The sequence below is a fragment of the Typopeltis vanoorti genome, chromosome 20 (genome assembly GCF_054136105.1).
Source record: "Typopeltis vanoorti isolate ZY-2024b chromosome 20, IOZ_Tvanoo_1.0, whole genome shotgun sequence".
NCBI lineage: Eukaryota > Metazoa > Arthropoda > Arachnida > Uropygi > Thelyphonidae > Typopeltis > Typopeltis vanoorti.
In genome coordinates this window covers 102,863,988-102,885,140 of record NC_143568.1, presented here as the reverse complement: position 1 = coordinate 102,885,140, position 21,153 = coordinate 102,863,988, and the positions used below count along the sequence as shown (strand labels likewise).

Here is a 21,153-nt window from a genome sequence, read left to right as displayed (position 1 = left end):
TCAGAATAAACAAAATATGCGGCTACACTCCTCTTTATATCAACTGGATATTTCCCTGTGATGGTACCTTTCAGTTTAACACTAATCTGATTAAAATCCAGTAGAAGGCCCAAATCCGAGGCCTCCTTAGGAAACAACAGGTTGTAATCTTTTGGGACTGTCAGAGAAATAGTGTTGTTTGGGTTCTTTTTTCCAGTAATCACAGAACTCACATCAAACACTGCTTGAAGAAGTTCAGAGGTTCAGAGGGTGAATTGTAACTGCCACGGGGAGTCTTGTACACTTTGTAAAATCCTTCTTTAGACTTTTCGAAAATTTCATTTCCTGTAATGTTGTTGTTGTCGATAGTGTTGACTCCTCCTCCTTCTCCTCCTCCTCCTCCAACTGCATGTATCATATGAAACTTATCGTAACCGGAATTGATGTTATTAAATTCTCCCGGAAGATGAATTTCGGCAAGAGCAACTTCCCATTTACCTTTAAGTCGGATCACGTGTGGTAATTCCACTTAAAATTTCGTTTGCGTGTTTGTAGGAAACATTTTCATACTGGCGTTACTGGGAAGGGTTAAGTAAAACATCTTCGCTACTAACCCAAGAATTATACGATGAGGGATAACCGAGCCGCTTAACAAAATACTGAAACTTTCCTTTCTGTTTGCGGTGTTTAAATACTTGTTCAATTAGATACAAGTCTTCCGGAAGTTCATTGGGTATATCAGCCTTTTGCAGTTGAGGTTCATAGAAAGTTCCCTCCGCTATCTCTCCGTCCCGACTGCGAACTCTATATACTACAGGGTTTCTATTAATAACCTGAGCAATAGTGAACAATTCTCGTACCAGTTACCCCAATACCATTTTCTAAATTTGTGGATACCATCACTTAAAACCACACTATCACCTAGTTGAAATTTTGGTTTGGTAGTCTCCCCTTGGGTTCCGTACAAATATTTCCAAACACGATCCTCGTTGTCAAGGTTAACTTGCGAAGTAGCCATACCGATAGTGCGGTGTGGTGTGAGGTTATAAGTATGTACAAGGGTCGGCAAAACCTTCGTATAACTTTTACTTTTAGTATATGTCATCCATTTGTAGATCTTTGTTTTCAATGTTCTGATAAATCTTTTTGCAATGGTTGCTTTCATTTTGCTCCTGGTCGTGTAGAAATGAATATTATGGTTCTTAAACAATGCGCGAACTTTCTTGTTGCAAAACTCTTTTTCTTGATCGGTGTTTATGTAACATGGCACTTCCTCTTTAAAAATAGACTCGAAAGCATTAACAACAGCGTCTGCTGATTTCTTCTTCAGTGTTCGAACCCACGCAAATCGGGAAAAAACAATCAGTGCATACATGAAGGAAACACATACCCCCATTGTCTTTTGCATGGGATGACATATCTGCCAAATCACATTGAAAGTGTGTAAAAGTGTCGGGACTATGATTTGATTGCGTTTAAACTGTCTTCGAATGGGTTTATGTCTCACATAAGTAGGTTGTGTTGCTAACCAACTTTTCACGGTTTCATGTGGCAAATTTGTATGTTTCTGTAAAGCTTTGATACTTTCAAAACTAACTACTGTGTTAGGATTATAGTAATCTGCTAACTTTTCCGTCACTATCAATGATTTTTTTTTCTTTGCGGGTGAAAATCAAGAACCATCACGAAAACATCAACTGAGTATATTTATACTAGAGCTATTTTTGTTATTGAGTTGTGAAATTTATATCTTAGTATGGGAAGCAGTATCAATGTCAGTCAATCGCTCATGTCTCATCAAAGAAATGGTACGACAAGAAAAAAACCACAGACAGTGGTGATGTCTGTAAATTCCCATTTTTGCATATTATATTGTAAATAATATCTGTGCAATAAAATGTGTAAACTTAAATGAACAAATGGTGTCGTTGATGTGTTATGCATATTTAAGTAAGATCGCTTTGGAAATCACAGTGAATTCACACAAAATGTATTTATTTATTTATTTAATGAACTTTAAGATCTTAATTTCAGACAAATCAAAATATTCGGATGAATTATGAATAAAATATGAATTTGATTAAATTATGAATATAGAAGAAAATACGGATGAGCTATGGAAAAAAAAGTGTTTGAGGGACACCAGCATATAATTAAATTATTCAGAAAAGCTGGAAACACTGCCGCCACTAGACTCTACTCTACTCTAAGAATACCCACCCGTTAACAGGAAAGAAATGCTCCAAAATGTATTGGAAAATTAGTACACCCATCTATCTATAGACAATCAAACACAAAAGATGATGGCATTGACTGATGTGTGTCACCCTGGGAAAATTCCAAGATATCTTATCTCAAAAATATAGCCCACAATTCCATAGCCAAACCAAAACACCATGTGATATCACAGAGAGACATATGTTCCCCAGAAATTTCCAAACACATAACGCAACGATTCTTATCTCTAAATATCACCCACAATGCTTAAAGGGAACCAAACACACCACGTGATGTACCTGACCGACGAGGGCCCCAGCGAAATTCCAAAAATTCCAAAATCTAGAATAACACACATCCACGTCACGATTCCTTATCTTATCTTGATCTTGTGAGAAGTGTTCCACCAATCATGGCACGCTTCCTTATCGACTAATATTTCTTCCTTTCCATTCAAAACAATAACGTCACTTATTTACAACTAACAAATGACGTCACTTATCTTCATCTGATAACAAAAAACATTCACGTCACGATTCCTTATCTTATCTTGATCTTGATCTTGTCAAAAGTCCACCACCAATCACGACACGAATTCTTATCTGTAATCATTACCCATAATTCCATACGCGAACAAAACAAACAACGTGACGTCACACACACATGCGCCCAGGGAAATTCCAAAATCTATAATAACACACATCCACATCACGATTCTTTATCTTATCTTGATCTTGTCAGAAGTGTCCCACCAATCATGACACGATTCCTTATCGACTAATATATCTTCCTTTCCATTCAAAAAAATAACATCACTTATTTACAACTAACAAATGACGTCACTTATCTTCATCTGATAACAAAAAAACATTCACGTTACGATTCCTTATCTTATCTTGATCTTGTCAGACGTGCACCACCAATCACGACACGAATTCTTATCTCTAATCATCAACCATAATTCCATACGCGAACAAAACAAACAACGTGACGTCACACACACACACATGTCCCCAGGGAAATTTCAAACATTACAAACTCATGACGTCATACACACTGACTTCATTAAATGAACAACCAATCACGTCACGATTCCTTATCTTATCTTCATCTTGATCCTGTCACTAGTGACCGGACTGCTACTGATCTGGATTCTTGAAACTACAAATGAGGATGTGTTTTGCTGTTTGAGTCGCTTTTCTGCTAATATGACAATGTACGTCCCATGGTAGCTAGCACTAGAGTTATGTCTACTCTAGCTGATGCATTAAGACCTTTGAATTGATATTATAAACGGTGTAAGTTTCAGTTGTCTAAGAGTCGGTTTTTAAACCTGTCGCCTGGTCTTGAGCAAGAATCTCTCAAGAATCCATACAGGATTGAAAATGTCAGCATAACTGCATTTAAAACATACTTGAACTACTAAAAATATGCAGCTCGTACTGTGGAATAATTCAGGTGTTTGGTAGCTTTTGTGCCGATTTATACCTCGGAATAGGGTTTGTCTGGGCAGGTCCAAACCTGTCAGGAATATGAAAAAAAAAGAAAGAAAGAAAAGAAATCGGTTAGATCGCATATATGTCAGCTCAGATTTGCATTTATCACTGCTCTCCCTTCTAACTGTGGTATCTTTTAAGAATGATCCCTGAGGGAAGTGATGTATCTACAGATGCATACATACCATTCTAATCCTCTCCATCAGCGTTTGAACAGCTTCCGAAAGGCGAGGGACATTCTTTTTATTTTTCTTGGCTGCCTCCTTCAGAATTTTCTCTGCTTTTTGGTCTTCGCCTTGGGTAAGAAGCCATCTGGGAGATTCGGGTATGAACCTGAAAGAATAAATCTAATTTACCGAACGAGGACTTACTGATTAAAAATGCATCTTTTCCATAAATTCTTTCATAAGATAAACAATAGACAAAAAAAAATAATTTTAATCCCATTTAAAAAATTCTAAACGAAGTGAGGCACTCAATATAACAAATATGAGTCATTTGTATTATTTGCTTGTAAGTCATTCCAAAATTACAAGCAATCCGATTATTGAATTACATTAGAGAATTGCTTGCAATTCAGAGAATTGCGAGAGAATTTCAGAGAATTGCTTGCAATTCTCTGAAATTTTATTTACATTAGAACCAATGTAAACAAAAGATATACCAAGTCATAAAATTTAATGACTTTATTCTGAAATCTCTGAACTCATTTTATTGTAAACTCTGATTCTATTCTAACTCAACCATTCTTAGCAGTTAAAAAGCATCAACTCTGTTGGTTTAGTCTCACTGTTAGAATAAAACTGGGCAGACTTCTTCATGTTGTATTTGAGGACGATATGGAGGGTACAAGACCCAGGGGAAGACCAAGATTAACATGACACAAAGCCCTTAGAATTGCATTGAACTTTGAAAGCTGTTCGCATATGAAAGAGCTTCCCACAAGGATTTATCTATGTGAGACTCAACCCATTTTGAGGGAAGAGAAGAAGAAAAAAAATTATTCTCGAAATTACGAATTTGGATGCTAAAATTTTATAAACATATACAAATGGAATTGCAAGAGGTAACTGTGAGGACTGCAAACTATCGGATTTTTTAAGGTCAAGAAGGGAATATATTACTGTTTTTTTTTTTTTTTACTTCAAAACACTAAAATATCGCATAGAAAAAAAAAACTGATTTTTTATGACCATATTATATTTCAGATAATTTTACGGAGAGTATAAAATAACCTGTATTACACAAAAATGCCTACAAATAAAGCATTATCTCAGCAATTATTTATGAATATCCTAGAGGTGTCATATAATAATAATAATAATAATAATAATAATAATAATAATAATAATATATATTTACTATTATTGCCGGAATTCTTCCAACAGATGGCGCAGATTTAAATTTTTAACGCAAAAACCGCAAATCGCTCTTTACTTCCGCCTAAAAAATAACTTAATGGGCAATCAGCTCTATAAAATAACAGTTTTTTTTTTCTTTCTTTCCTTTGGATTTCCGAAAAAAAAAAAACGAGTAGAATCAATCAGAACTACTGATATAATTGGGTCTGGTATTCTATGGTTCGTCGTCTGGTTTAGTCGCTGTTAACATTTCATGAGCAGATTGACTTGACAAGGTAAAGTGTTTTTTTTTTCCATTTTTTATTATTTTTTTAAGAGAAAGCGCCAAAACGGCTCCTATCATATTTGTACTATCTGACAGTGATTACATTTAAACAGTACCGTTATAATAATAACATATTGTAGTACTTAAGTAAATAAAGACTTAATCAAGAATCAAGTCTATATTAATTCTATCATCTGTTAAGAAAGGTATTTGAATGCTTAGATCAGTAGCTAACCTGTATTTTCTCCCATTTTTCAAAATAAAATTTGTTTCTTTATTTTAGTGCTGAAATTACAAGTTTTGAAAAGAAAAGAAAAACATAAAGAAAATAAATAAAAATTAATAAAATGAGAAAATTAAATGCCAAAAATATCAACAGTTGCTAGATAAAAATATCAATCTCATTATTTTAAATTTCGACTATGTGGCTTTTCACTTTTTTTTTCTTTTATTTATTTTCTATCAATCTATCCTAATAGATTAATACAGAGTTGATCTCCTGGTTAGAGTAAAGACGCCTTTCAATGTCCAAGCCGTTGGGTTGTGTTGAAATTAGTCACGAAGATATCTAATGAGCGTTTACTTTTTTTGAATATCAGCAAAACACCTATCGATGCGCTTAAAAAGCTACAAGCAATCATTACACATTGTAAAGCTTGCTTATTGGCCAATCAAAGCTAGGACTGCAACTGTCCCATAAGCATTTGCGTTTAATGTTTTCTTTTTCAATTCTTTGCTAGCTAATATTAATATATTAATATATTGTAAAATATTCCACTTATAATCCAAATAAGTGGAACATATTATTTATTCATTTCAATTCTTACCAATACATGCAGAACAGAGCAGCCACAGGGATGGAAATTGCTAGCTGAATGTACACCCAATTTCTTAAACCATAGGCGATTCCAGGTAGTGTTATGTAGCCTGTTGCCCAGCCAAACTCGCGTGCTAGGCCTAATATTGGACGATACTTTGGACCGACCACTTCCATTACTGAAATGATAAAATAAAAATTCTTAAAACAGTGATCTCATGAGAGGACTGGTAAAGAATTGCAAACTACGACACAAGCCAGAGAACTTGGTAGTAATAATTGTTTAAATGATTATTTTATTTATTTTTTTATTTTTGTTAACTCACACAATATAAAACATGTAACGTACAATCCTGATCTACACATTGCTGTCACAAAGCGACAGATGGCATATGCGATGAAATTAGGCATGAAGATGACCACTATTCCTGACATAAAGAAGCCAAATGCTGAAAACAGGATAACTGGACGTCTTCCGAATCTGCAGAATAATAATAAAAAAAATCAGTTAAATGCTTCTTGTAAAACTGGATCAAAATGGTGTTTTTTTTTTTCAAAAGTCCTTTTTTAAAAGATTATCATTATTATTTGACACCTCCAGGGAGTCCATAGACTCGTCGAGGGAGGGCACTGCTCTACAACTCTGTCTCCACCAACTCAACCCACCTACTAACTGCAACTACAACAACGCCATCTACCACCCACCACCACCAATATTTCTACAAACAATCGTCGAGGGAGGGCACTGCTCTACAACTCTGTCTCCACCAACTCAACCCACCTACTAACTGCAACTACAACAACGCCATCTACCACCCACCACCACCAATATTACTACAAACAATCACAAACATCCATGCCCACGACGGGAGTTCGAACCCGCAGCCGTTTGGCTGCAGAGCGGATACGCTACGGATACGTTTAGGGTAATTGTGTATATCTTTGATTTTCAAAAAAGATTTGTTTAAAAAAAGCTTTCAAAAGTAAAAATGTTTACAAAAAAAATGTTGTTTGAAATAAAAAATAAAAATCGAAAATGACATTTCGAAGAAATTTCCTTAATTTTTTCAAAATGTTATTTTCAATCATTTTTTTTTTTTAGAATGACATTTTTTATATATTTTGGTGTCATGGAAACTTCCATGACACCAAAATATATAAAATCGTAATAATAAATAAAACTTCCTTATTAATGACATAAATAAAGAACTGGTTTTTTTGTTATTATGAATCAATCCTTCATTGCACACTGTCAGTGTAAATGAATCAATTGGTTTTGCTTCTTCTTGCTAACTTTGTCAACACAAGAGATCCATCTATCGGTATTTTCCAGAAACGAAAATTTACATTTATAACTTTTTATTTATTTGACAAATACCGTCCTTGTTCTGCGTATGTATCTGATCCAACCTTAGAGAGGACCAGAGGTTTATTAACATGTGGGATTGCGAATGAAAAATATATATAAAAAAAGAAAATATATATTTTTATGTTTACCTGTCAGCCAGATATCCCAGGATTAACATGGCAGTAAAATAGCCACCCATGTATACCGACTGGCTCAACGACACCAGCCAGGCACGAGAACATACCAAGTTCCACTGAAAGAAAAGTTAATCTCATATAATTGCTTCACTTAAAAAGGGAGAAAAACCTACCTGAATAGGCATATTAACAAGTTTACTTTTAGTACTGTTGACTCTTATTTATATATGAATATTGTACCATAGTTTCATCTTCATAGATATGCCTAATGTGTTACTATCGCCTTAAATCGGAAATAAGTGAAATTTTTAAATTTAAGACAAATACTAGTATGACTACAAGTTTCTAAGCAAGAAAGTCAATGTCCCCCCCCCCCCCCAAATAAAAAGGAAGCAATCACAGATAAGTGGTTGTTTTGATGCTTGCACACTACTACTGAAATTATTTTAAAATATTACTCCTTATTTTTGATGCTTTTTTAAACGCAACTAATTATGTTCAAGAAAGTATTGGTTTTATTCAGTGTTCAAACTTTAGTTGTCAATTTCGTTTATTCAAAGATAAATCCTAACCCACGAGTTCTGATATGAACTATGAGATTATCAGATCAGACGTCAGATAAACTGATATCTTATCTGATATATATTTATCAGATCAGATGTCAGTTGTTTGCAGGGGCGGCTCGTGCATAGGCAGTGCGAAACTGCAGCACCCCCATTTTTTCTCGATATATAAATATATTTATTAATGTATTTATATTTGCTTGTAATCTTTAATTTTATCATCAACAATCCTATACAATTCTCTTATTTTGTATAAAAAATAATAAAAATCCATCTTGTAGCACTTAGGAGGGCGAAGGACGCTAGCGGCACTGTGTTTACCACAGTGTCATTTTGCTACGCGCGCAAGCATATGCACGTCATAGTTAGATGTCAGCTATTAGGGTAATGCGGCACTATCCGTCGCGCAGTTCCACTGTTGTTTATATGCAGTTTGCGCCAGTAGTAGAGCGTTCGTAGTGCTTATCGAGTTTACTCCGTCTCTTTAAATATTTGGACATTACAATTAAAGACATAACATTTGTTCTAGTTTTTATTTTAGAACATTATTGGGGTTATGATAATGGATTTTATTTTTAAGTAATTTTGAATTATACTAAACTGTATAATTTTATCGATAATAAACAATAATTTTTCATGTTTAATTTTTTTTAAAATTTTTACTATAGTTTTGATATTTTATCCAAACACTGTATTTACAATGTGTATGTATATTTCGAAAGTTGCAGCACCCCCACGATTTCAAGCCACGAGCCGCCACTGGTGTTGAGGCAGCGCATTCTATCGAAAACGGCTTCTCTCTCTATTTCACTTACAATTAAAAAAAATATCTACAAACTGTACAATTTGTGCACTCATGCACAACATAAAAGAACTATTGTATTTTCCCCACTGAACAGTAATTGTATTAACCCCTTAAGATGCAAAGACGTCTGTGACACGTCTTTTGTTTATTGCACTAAAATTGATTTTGAATTTTGGTTTCACATATAAATACAACCGAATATAAACGCTAGACAATCTTGTGCCTATTTCCTTTCAGCCGAAAAAAGTTGCCAACGGCGTATATCGGCTATATCGTTTGCGTTTGCACAAATTCATCATTATTTGAAAAATAATGATGAATTTGATCCAACAAATCACTCTCGCACAAAACTCGCCCCAAAAAAATGGCAGAAAAATTACCGCTTTCTTATTTTTAATTGGTACGTTAAGGTTGCCTGACAACTGATGTTGAAGAATTTAGCTACGGCATCAATGTCTTCAACTACCTTCTTGAATCGAAAATTTCATACCAAGAATGTTATGTTTTCCAGAATTGATTTATAAATATTAATACTCGGACACAAAAGCTTTAGATTTGTTATTATTTTCACAAAGGTATCTCCAAACTTAAAAAAAAAGAAGTCATAGACTGCAGTTTTTACAATAATTTTCTTAAAATAATTTAGAAAAATAAGGCGAAAAGTTGGTCATTTTGAGTCACCATTGCATGACTTCGTAGAATACAATTGAAAATTTCATTATTTTAATTCTTTTACGTGTTTTCCCTGCTGTTTGCAGTTGGCATTTATATGAAACCTTTAATTACGTCTTAATTCTTAACTGAAAATGTAATTAATTTTCAACAAGAAAACGTTTAAAATTATCGCAAGCATATATAATATTAATAATTAATTTGAACTGTCAAATCTTGAGGTACTATTTATGACATTTTCAAATATTTCAAAAGTAATAAGTAATTTGCATAATCTTATGTTTAAAAAAGGACCTCAAAAGCGATTGTCAAGTTTTGAAGATAGAATGAGATACTCGAGGAGAAAGAAAAGAACAAGGAAAACATTTTCCCCCTCCCTTTGGCAGTAGCCCACACAACGGTTATTGACCTTTGTTTCTTCGAATCGGTGTTACGCAGACGGTTTTAGATTCTCTGCCTGACCTTATTCCTGGTCAGGATCAATTTTCAAGTATTTACAGTATGACGAAAATCTGAATACTGCCAGAGTTTCTGTGTTTATGAGAGTTATGTGTGTTTGGCTTGAAACTCAGCATGTTTATTATAAACAAAAAGGTTCCTGCAATAAACTTGAAACACAGAGCATAAGAAAGAAAGAATCCATTTAGGCAGAATTTTCTTTTATACCAGCAGTTTATTTATGCAAAAGAACCTCAACTTGGTTCTTTTCAAGATATAAAAAAGATTAAGTGAAAATGAATGGATCTGAAGATTAATGCATTTGTCACAAACAATAAATTAAATTATGCACTGCTGGGCAGATTCTTAAGTGCATACGTCGTTTAGCTACACGCGTTTATTTTTTCTTACTAACACATTCATCACTGATTATATAATTTAATTTAGATTTACTTATTCTTTCGTAATCAGCAGGGAGAAAAGATAAACATCTGTACTTAGAGCAAATATAGACATCATAACTATCATAACAATACTAACAGTGCTAATAGCATTCGAATCATCTTTAATTATTCACATGAGCAAAACTCATGGGGAATCTTCAGCTCATAACGGACAATAAAAATCATTATGCTGTGTGTTGAATAGCAAAAGGGTTGTTGAAATAAAATGTAGAAAGAATTGTTTATAGTATCATTTCTGTTTAGAGAACCATTAGAATATAAAACAAGTACAAAGAATCTCTTATAAACATGACCAAGAGAAATCTTCTCTGCCAAAAGTAACACATTTACAATAATTTTATAAATTAATTTATAAACTTTGAATTTATAAAATTAAAAATTCAGCTAAAAATTCTCTTGTATGTACTTTATATGTGTGAGACAGTATGATATCCTCTATTGCACGTCATGAGATCTTGTGGTGCAAATTTGTATCTTCCCAAAAAAGATTAGAAGAGTAGACAGTGCAAATTTGTCTTCCCCAAAAAGGTGAAGGAAGGAGTAGATATTACATCTGACTTAAGCTTTTAAAACTTACCTGATCCGTTATGGTTCTAGTGAAGAAGGAATTGTCGTACTCCCATTCATTGCACATCACAGTCTCCAAGCTGTGGTTCCTCCCCATGGGAATTGAAGACATATTAGCATCAAGTTTGTACATAGAACAATGGTCATACGAACTCTTGCCATCCTTGAAAACTCTGGGAATGGAAATATTCTTCCACTCATCGACTGATAGATTGAGATAATCCAAAGGCCGAGCACACCAGTGATCGATAGCAGGGGCATGAAAGGGCATAACTAAGTTATGCCATGCAGAAGGCCACCCCACGAAAAATACAATGATAAATATTGACCTTTGCCATGGTCCAAATTGACCCACCACGTCTGCTATGTCCCTAATTTTATTATTATCCTCTATTTCGGTCATCAGGTGAAGAGTTTCCGGATTTCTTAACCCTATTAAAAGAACATATTATTAATATGAAGTGCAATTTAATTCGACACGAGAACAAACACTAATAATGCTAATATTGTATAGGTCATGGCAATGTTACTTTATGATCAGGTTGCACGACAAGAAGGTCTGACTCAGCAGGATTTTATAGATAACATGGAATCATAGGTATATTGTAGGTATATTGAACCAGTGGCGAATTCTCCATGCTTTCTCATTAATTGAGAAAGAAGTAATATTTATTTGTTAATAAATGCATGCATGTATTAGCATTCCATTTAGGCTTTTATTTTTGTAGACGGAAGACGTCTTAAGCTTGCGTGGCAATAATTGAGCTTTGCGTTGCGTATCGAAGGTCGATGCTTGCTCGTGTAGTCAAAGCTACCTTGGCTTGCTCTGTTGTGGGAGCATCCAGGTCCTCGCTTCAGCACTGTGATTTCATGCGCGCGCATAGCCATTTCCGCTCCCTCCACGTCATCTCGCCCTGTTGCTTAAACACGGGCCATACGCAGTCAAAGTAGCTCTAACTAGTGAGCTTCAGCCAGCAAAATTAAGTTACAACCAACTTTTTATGACGATGTTATTGACCAGTTCATAAAGAAGAACCGAAGGGTAGAATTTGTATTCAAGTAGCTAAATTGAAAAAGACAGAATATCATTTGTAAAACAAATGTTGTATTTGTATGGTTAAATATACATAAATTTCTAAATACAGGTAACCCTCGTATAAAGCAGTACTTATACAACGCGGTCTAAAATTGTAGTAACCCTTGTTGAACGCGGTACTTATATAACACGGTTCCGATAAAAGCACGGTCTACAATTGTATTAAATCTTTTCATATGTTTTTCACCGCTCGACTTAAAAATCAAATTTTATCTTCGTTAAATTTGTGTCTGCCTGTATCCCGCATGTAATTATAAGTAGCGAATTTATATTACGTGAAATATCCTTTAACGCATGTACCTCAATTGTTTACCGTATAAAACGTTTACATACATACATACATCTTCAAGGCCCACCTTTCCTAATTGGATTATAGGGACAGCAGCTGCAAGAGGAACTTCCAATGGTCACGATCCTCTGCCACCAAGTTCAGGTGTTCTGGTGGGATTCCCAAACGTGTTCACCCAAGGTTTTGGATATAATCTATCCAGCGAGTTTTTGCCCTTCCACGTGGCCTCCCACCCTCTGGCTTGGCAAAGAGGGCCTGCTGAGGGAGCTTCTCTTGTGGCATTCTGACATTATAAAACGTTTATTGGTGAAAATTGTCATGTTTCTGCCAAAAGTGCATTAAAAATCATAAGTGTGTTCATCTCAAGCTGAGCACTTTATTTTCTGGTGAGTTACATACAATATGTAATGCTTGCTTTTTTGCGTAAAAAATTATTTTTATAGTAATGGCCACAAACTGCAACGAAAGGGAGAAACCAACATTGAAAACAAAATTAATTTCTCTCGAAGAAAAATATTCAAAATTTGGATCGGTTGAAAAATGGAGAAAAACCAGTTTTTGCAGGGACTTTGAATTTAAAGGAATCAACAATTCGAACAATCAAACAAAATGAACATAAAATCCGAGAAAGTGTTTATTGCTGGGTCAACGATAAATACAAAGCGCGTTGCTCGTGTACTCGATATTCTAATGGAAAAATGGAGAAACTCTAATGATTTTGATAGAAGATTGCACCTCAAAAGAACATACGCCTCTACAGTCAAAAATATATCCCCCCAGCGGCAGACCAGGCGACGGGTCGATTGGGAGTAGTACTAACAAGAAGTCGCATCTAAGTAACACGCGGACCCTGCATAGGAAGCGGGAATAACGCGTAGAAGAAGAAGATTGCACCTCAAAAGAAAATTCATATGGATGGAAATCTTATTAAACAAAAAGCTCTCAAAGTTTATAAACATTTATAGTGCAGACCAGGTGTTCAATGCAGATGAATCCAGGTTATATTGGAAAAAAGTCTAAACGCACCTATATTTCGAAAAATGAAAGATCAGCTCCTGGATTCAAAGTTTCCAAATATAGAATTACTCTACTGTTGTGTAGTAATGGATCAGGTGATTACATGACAAAACCAGTGTTTATTAACCAATCCTCAGATCCTCGTGCTATGAAAGATTAAAATATGTACTTATTTTTATTTTGCCTAAAACATTTATGCATTATGTGCAATGAAGTTTAAGTACAATTTATAATTTTTTATAATTTTATACTATGTATTTGTTTTATAGTTTATATGTTTTCTTGACTTACATGAATTACCTGAATTAAATAAAAATATTTTTTTTTTGTTTGATATGTCATTGTTGTTTATATAATTAAAAAAAAAAACGATTTCGGAACATAACCCTACTTTTTCTATGTGATCTGAGACTAGCATAACGCGATTTATATAACTCGGCATTTCTGCGCAACCTAACATCCGCGTTATACGAGGGTTACCTGTACATAGTTTTAAATGGTCAGTAATTCATTATTTCGCAAATCAAACTTCAATCACACCTCTCATTCTCTGAATGATAACAAATGCAAGGGTGAATTTTAAGACCAGCATTCGCCCCTGAATTGAGTATAATCTGTGGCCTGATTATATCCGATATCTTTTCAAAATCTCCTGAGTGTGGAGAAACGGAGAAACTCAGTTTTTTTTTTATTTCCCCAAAGTAAGCAAACCAGCCAGAGCACACACACAATTATTAAACCAACACTAGTCTCATAACCTTTGTTGTTTCGGCCGTAATTCAAAGCAGCATCACCCAACTCTTCAGGATACCAAATTCAAATGAAAATCATTCGGGATATTTAAGCGTGTGACAGCAATATGCTGGACAGTTTACAAAAGAATTAGAACCACTGTTAAGACAATCTTCATCCATTCGTGGATCCATTTAACCTTTGGATTCATCTCACGGAATTTATTGTGAGACGTGTTTCCGTAATAAATAGGATATTTCTTTGCTGATGCTAAAAGATAACAATAATCATAGTATAGAAATTCATTAAATATTCTCTCTCTCTCTCTCTTTTATCTAAAGATAAATCCGAAAGCCTACTCTGAAATAAGCATGGTTCTCTAAGGAAATTTTTCAATCATCTATGCTCTGTGTCATTCAATTCTGGAGAAGCAACAGTTTCTACTTACTGATTTGGTCACAACTTGTGTAAAAAGTAATTACCTACCTGGATTCTAAACAGCCACAAATCTTCTTCCTTCTGACAGGTAGTGACCCTTTAAAATCTTCTTTAAAGACAATGAACATCAATGTAAGATCCAGCATTCTTCCCAACTTAGTACCATGACATCAAAAAAGATTGCGCACATAATCCATCAAAAGGTATATAGGTGTATATAAGTCTGAATCCCTCCACTTGAACTTTTCAGTTTATATCCATCACCTAGAATAGTAATAGATCTTAATGTAAAGTCGAATCATTCCCAGATTCTCGAGAAGAGGATGCTGGTTATTAAAGGCCAAGCGACTGTTTGCAAGATCACTTCTTAGCATGACCACATGATATGAGAATACAGGCTTCAGTAATAAATTTGAGAGATTTCTCGTAATATTTCTATAGGATGAAAGAGGTTGAATCTACATTCTTACCAGGACTTAAATTTCACAACTGTGAAGTATAGTGGGACTAGATTCATGTTTGAATGTTTTTCTGGTATTGAATCATTGTTATATATATATATAATTTATATCACTGTTTATATATGTTTATAATATATTTCCAAAGAGATTTATAATTTCAACAGCACAATGCTCCTGTCAGAAATCAAGATATTTGATACGACTCTCCCAGAATTTCCAGTCGTAAATGTGACGATTTCTGGAATGAGCTATTCAGACTTGAAATTGGTCATGGCTGCATTTAAATTATATTTTCCGAAAGAAATAAAGTTGGTAGATACAGTGGGACTTTGCTTATAAAGAAATTGGCTCAATTTTCATCAGAGTAGAGAGAAACTTTTACAACGGCTTTCGATTATTGGTAAGTTAATCAGTCTCATGCAATGGCGACAGGTTTCTTCCCGGCAAAAAAATATTAATCCGGAAAAGCATGACAAAGTACACATCCAAGGTTACAGACAACTCACAGTGTTGATTGTTTTGGTGCAAGCTAAACAAGCAACAGATTTCCAAGTGGAGCAGAAATGCGTCCCTTGTCCCGGCTAAACCATGCATGCTCCAGACTTATGGCCATAACGGCACGTAAGGGTTACTCATAAATAATGTCGTACTTTCCTCTACACACTTCCTGATGTCCCAATTTTTTAAACATTAATGTAAATATTATGAAATAGTCCTTGAAATTTTCCATATAAAGTCATTTTTAGTTCGGCAGTTACACTTTACAAAACTTTACAGCAAATTTTCAATTAAAGTAAATTTTAAGATATGTTAAGGTATCTTAAAAAAGTTATTTTAGAATTAGCGAAAGATTGTATTTTTTGGAGAATGTATGAAGAAGTCTATTTCGAGGGACTATCTTCAACAATCTAGCTAAGTAGTTATTATTATTATTATTATTATTATTATTATTATTCACGGGTATCTCCATGGAATCCAAAGATTCATCATTGAGTGTCCAGTACGCCATTTGCAAAAGGACTGTTGCATTTCTATGCTGAGATTTACCATTTGGTTTTTTCAATGCTTCTTAACCTGTTTGTGTTCCCGACAGTTTTAGTTCAATTTAATCCTTCTCTTAAGTTGGGATTTAGGTACGATTTGCAAGTAACCAGCTATTAAATTTGGTGTTTATGAATTTTAATAAAATTTTCAAGGACTTTTAATAAAATTTGGTGTTATGATCTTCTTAGTATTTCAAAATTTTCACTTTGGAGTATTCCCTATCAATTCCTTCGTGCACATCAGTTTGTTGAACTGAAATGTATATTAAACTACACAAACAGCCCTAACTGTTTTCCTGGAGCGATCTCCAGGAAAACAATATTTCAGTTAATTAATCCACATTTTAGTTTGTCACCGAGAACGAGGTTATTAGAGCCCACCTGGCGTACATATTTTATGAAACTTTTGCTAAGTGCGTAAATGGAGTTCGGCTTTGACGTTAGTAAGTTGATTTTGTGTTGAACGATAAAGGCAGTTAACAATTTTGGATATTTGTATAAGAAAATTCAATTTTTCGATGGTATTTAATGCACATGGAATTATTATACCTCGGATAGCAGTTGTAATGTTTCAAAGTTCAGTGTAGGAAGCATCACTCGTCAATCAACAAAAGGAGAAAAAACAGGATTCTATTATTGATTTTTCGTTTGTAAGTAAATTTCTTAATTTAACGTTTACACTTTCAATAAATGATAATATATATGCATTTTTATTCTGTGTGTGTGTGTGTGTGTAAATAGTTTAAATAAAGTATCAATTTACCTAAAGCAAATGAAAAAGTTAGAATAATTTTCGCAGTTATTCAGAATAGCTTGGCTTAAGGGAACACTCCAACCAGTTTGGTCATCAATATATCTATGTACACCATTAAAAGTTTTTTTTTTATATATATATATATATATATATGTGTGTATATATATATATATATATATATATATATATATATTCGCCAATAAGATTGTCAGGTTTACACTTTAGTTTTAACAAGCGTATCGCTTTTCAATTTATCTGTTTTTAACAACTGTAAGAACAATAGTGATAGGTAGATTTAGCCGATCTCGGTGTTCGATACGCCATCGTCACTAAGAATTTAAGAATTTTAATCTTAATATGTAACGTAATAGGTCGTCTTATTTTAATTAGAAGCAACGGCCCCCTTACTTTGAATTTTATCTGCCATTATTAACAATAATAAAATAAAATAAAATAAAATTATAAACAGTTTATAAATTACAGTGAAATACCACAACTCAGAGAGATCCAGCGATAAACGATCTAGTAAACACAGTTCACGCAAATTGCTCATTGGTTGATTCGCGGAAGCGTCATTATACAAACAAGGCAAGGTCCCGTTCTTATAAAACATTTTAACTTAACAGAGATGGGATTTGAAAAGTAATACGTAAGCTTTCGTTTCTCTTAGTTAATATAAATTCTACTTGCTATCGGAAGCTATAGTAATACCCTGTCTTACGACGCTTCAATTTACGACGTCCGCTCCTACGAAGCTTTTCAATTATGTTCATACGACGCTGCATTCGTTTATAGACGGTGTTAGCAACATGCCGCCTTTGCTAATCGGCCGAAGCAATGCGTGGGTGAACTAATTATTTTTGATGCAAGCCATTTTGGATTTTTGTCCGGTTATTGAAATAAATGGATTTATGTGCTTTCTTTCCACACGGATTTCACTGGAACGGGCCTCTTTGTTCTACATGATAAACGCCCACAGGTACACTATATTTTGTAAACCGGCTTCTTCGAACGGCACATGAGGCCAGGGCCGTACTTATTGATAGGCGCACGAGGCTTAGCGATGGCCCGAAATATTAGGGCTGATTTAATGTGGCCCAAAAAAATTAGAGGGGATACCCCGGAGCACTCTAGCGCCTCGGGTCTCCACCCGCCTCTGGAAAAGTGTAAGTACAGCCCTGCATGAGGTGGCTTCGGTGTACAACAGCGCTTCCCAAACTGTGGGCCGCGGCCCCCTTGGGGGCCATAGGTTTTGTTGAGGGGGGCCGTGAAATAATGAAAACAAATTTAAAATGTTTTTCATTATTTCAAATTTACTTAGTTTTAAGACTAAGTAAATTTTTTTATTTTAAAAGAAACGTATTTAACTTTTATTATTTATTATTTCTTTTTTATTTTTTATATTTTAATATCAAGAACTGTTGATATTGACTTTATATACATATCAAAACTCGTTTTATATTATCACTATCACCCGAGCTAGTTTTCTGTTACCAATAAAAGTTTCGCATATACTTCACACATGAAAAAAAGCTTAAACAAGTTCATGTGGGGAGATAGAACTCGCTTGCAGTGGTAAACAACACCCCTCCCTAACAGCCACTATACTGAAGAGGCAATAAAAACAAGTACTTTTATTATGCCAGTGAATAACTTATGAGGAGCCTGTGTAATATATTTCTCAACAAATAGTGCCATTAGAGACAACTGGGATAAAAACACTAATTAATGAATCACATGTCCCCTCATACAGAAACTATGCTATAGACTGAAAGAAAACCATATGTTGCATGGGCAGACACAGTATCTAACTAAAAACTATTGTTATTAATTAGATGTGAGTTCGATTTCGCAAGCAGCAATAAAATTCAACCGAACGTGTTAAAATTCGTAAAAGTATTAAAACTAAGTAATATATATATATATATAATGAATGTTATGGCAGTTTCACATATGGAATTCGGTTGAAGAGAGTTAGCATTTCAACTCAATTGTCAGCTATGCTTTCATCTTTCGGTTGCGCGATCTTTTGTTAATACCGCACCAATCATATGCATGTTTTAATAACCTGCCTTTGCTGTCTGTTTCGCGTTAGGCTGAATTACCTTAAAGGGAGAAAAGTCACAAAAGAGAAAAATGTTCCTGGTCCGGGGATTCCCTTATTCAGGTAATATTCACTAATTTCATGTTATCAGTCTGTGGTGTGCCAGTATCGGTAAGTGGTGATATTATTTGATATATTCTACTTTAAAAAATTTAACCCTGAGATGGATAAGTGGCTGATAAAAAATAGAAAAAAAATCCCGCGAACAATCAGAAGAAGCAGAAACATACTCAAAAAAAAAAAAAAGGATAGTATTTCATATTTTACCAGAACAGCCCGCATCGTCTTCAGAACCAAACGGTAAGAGGCAAAAAATGTAATATAAGCATTTGATTTTTGCAATATTCGCTGTGTATGTTTTGTATTGAATATAAATACAATAAATATTATAATAATATATCTCTATTACGATTTTGTTTCGAGGGGGGCCGTGAAATATTTTAATTTTTGCAAAGGGGGCCCTGACATCCAGAAGTTTGGGAAGCACTGGTGTACAAGATTGTATGCATTGTACGAGATTCGGTGATCTGGTATAACACCAGAATTAGGTTCCTAATTCTGGTGCACAAAATCTCATGAAATATCACGTTATGCGAGGTCTGCCCAGTTTCTAACCGTGTTATACGCTGATTGCCTCTATACTACCCTAGAAAATATGAATGAGTGAGCATTAACGTACTCAGAAAAAGAGCACACGTAAATCAGAAGTCACCCACTCAACCAGAAAGAAAAACAATGTCATTTGGCAGGACACCAAATGTCTTATATTTTATATTCACCCCCACTGCGTAGTAAGAAGCCAGAGATAATGCTTCCACTACAGGTGCTCTGCTTTTCACGTTTGACTTGGCAGAGATGGGATGTGACAGCAACGTGTCAGCCAGATCAACCGAATGACGCTCGCATTTGATATTACACATGAACTCTAATTGTTTTGTCGGAAGATATTTGTGAAGATTGTTTATCCTTTGTAATGCTATATTTAATCTTCTGTATGTTTAACGTCTCTTACGTGTATAGACCGACGAGCCTGATAAACTAGTCATTTTAAATAAATTAATACATCTACTATAACAGAAAACAATTACAGATGCTTTATAGTCGAATTATAGAGGTTATATATGGTCGCTCCTTTAAGATCGATGGCGCCCACTTGAGTGATGTCAGGATGTCTACAAAGAAAGAACATTCGAAAAAGTTAAATTTGAGTTAAAAATTATTGAGGGGTGCATTAGTTGACAGATGTTTTTCTTAAGAATTCTATACCACAAAGAACAGCTTGTCAATGGTGACATGCGTGTGTCACATCACACAACGGACCAAGATCTGCTAGCTGCTTTCAGCCACTGAAAAGCCGGAAAGCACGTTAAGCAAATAAACACTTAATTTCTCTTTCTTTGTAAATAAATGTATAAAAATTTAATTTTAATTTTTAGACAAATAAAATGTATGCTGCATATGATAATTTTAGCTTATTGAAATATAAATTATGCAGAGAAGAATATCAAAACGAAATCTCCTGGATCCAAATCATCTTGAACTGGCTCTGACCGCCTCTCATCCCCCCCCCCGGATCTCTGCAATGGTTCCCCTCTTTCCCATATATATACTGTACATAATAAAATAAAGAAGGCTGTGTTTAGTTGTATCTTTGTTATTGCACGTTGTCGTTTATATCTCTGCTTCCACAACTTCTGGATGGCAGGGCCCCCTTTGGAAAAATTAAAATATTTCACCGCCCCCCTCGGAAAAAAAATCGTAATATAGACATATATTATTATAATATTTATTGTATTTCTATTCAATACAAAACATACACAGCGAATATTGCAAAAATCAAATGCAAATATTACATATTTAGCATCTTACATACACATTTGACATTGCACATTATCTCATATTTTTATATAGAAAGATATATTGTTATTGTACATTTGCAGTACAAGCACATGAAACGTAAAACGATTAGTAATAAAGAAAGAACTAAAAACATAAAAGTTTAATAACAATTTAATGTGATGGACGTATTTTAATACTGCTACACAAAAAGTCAATATCAGGCAGTGGCGGCCCGTACATAAGCACTGCGA

General features: G+C 34.4%; 2 protein-coding genes across 2 annotated transcripts in view; one reads left to right on the top strand and one right to left on the bottom strand.

The window, feature by feature from the left end:
- Nucleotides 1-21,153, bottom strand: part of LOC150095731 (organic cation transporter protein-like) — a 65,492-nt gene that overhangs the window by 26,321 nt on the left and 18,018 nt on the right. The window contains exons 2-6 of the mRNA XM_090409775.1: nt 11,140-11,561; nt 7,633-7,736; nt 6,462-6,616; nt 6,146-6,314; nt 3,878-4,025 (exon numbers count right to left, since the gene is read on the bottom strand). Coding sequence (XP_090265901.1) covers nt 3,878-4,025; nt 6,146-6,314; nt 6,462-6,616; nt 7,633-7,736; nt 11,140-11,532 — 969 coding nt within the window. The 5' untranslated portion in view covers nt 11,533-11,561. The remainder of the gene's footprint in view (nt 1-3,877; nt 4,026-6,145; nt 6,315-6,461; nt 6,617-7,632; nt 7,737-11,139; nt 11,562-21,153) is intronic.
- LOC150095730 (P2X purinoceptor 4-like) overlaps nt 16,761-21,153 on the top strand; it is a 173,643-nt gene continuing 169,250 nt past the window's right edge. Inside the window, exon 1 of the mRNA XM_090410355.1 lies at nt 16,761-16,855. The gene's annotated coding sequence lies outside the window, so the exon portion shown is untranslated. The remainder of the gene's footprint in view (nt 16,856-21,153) is intronic.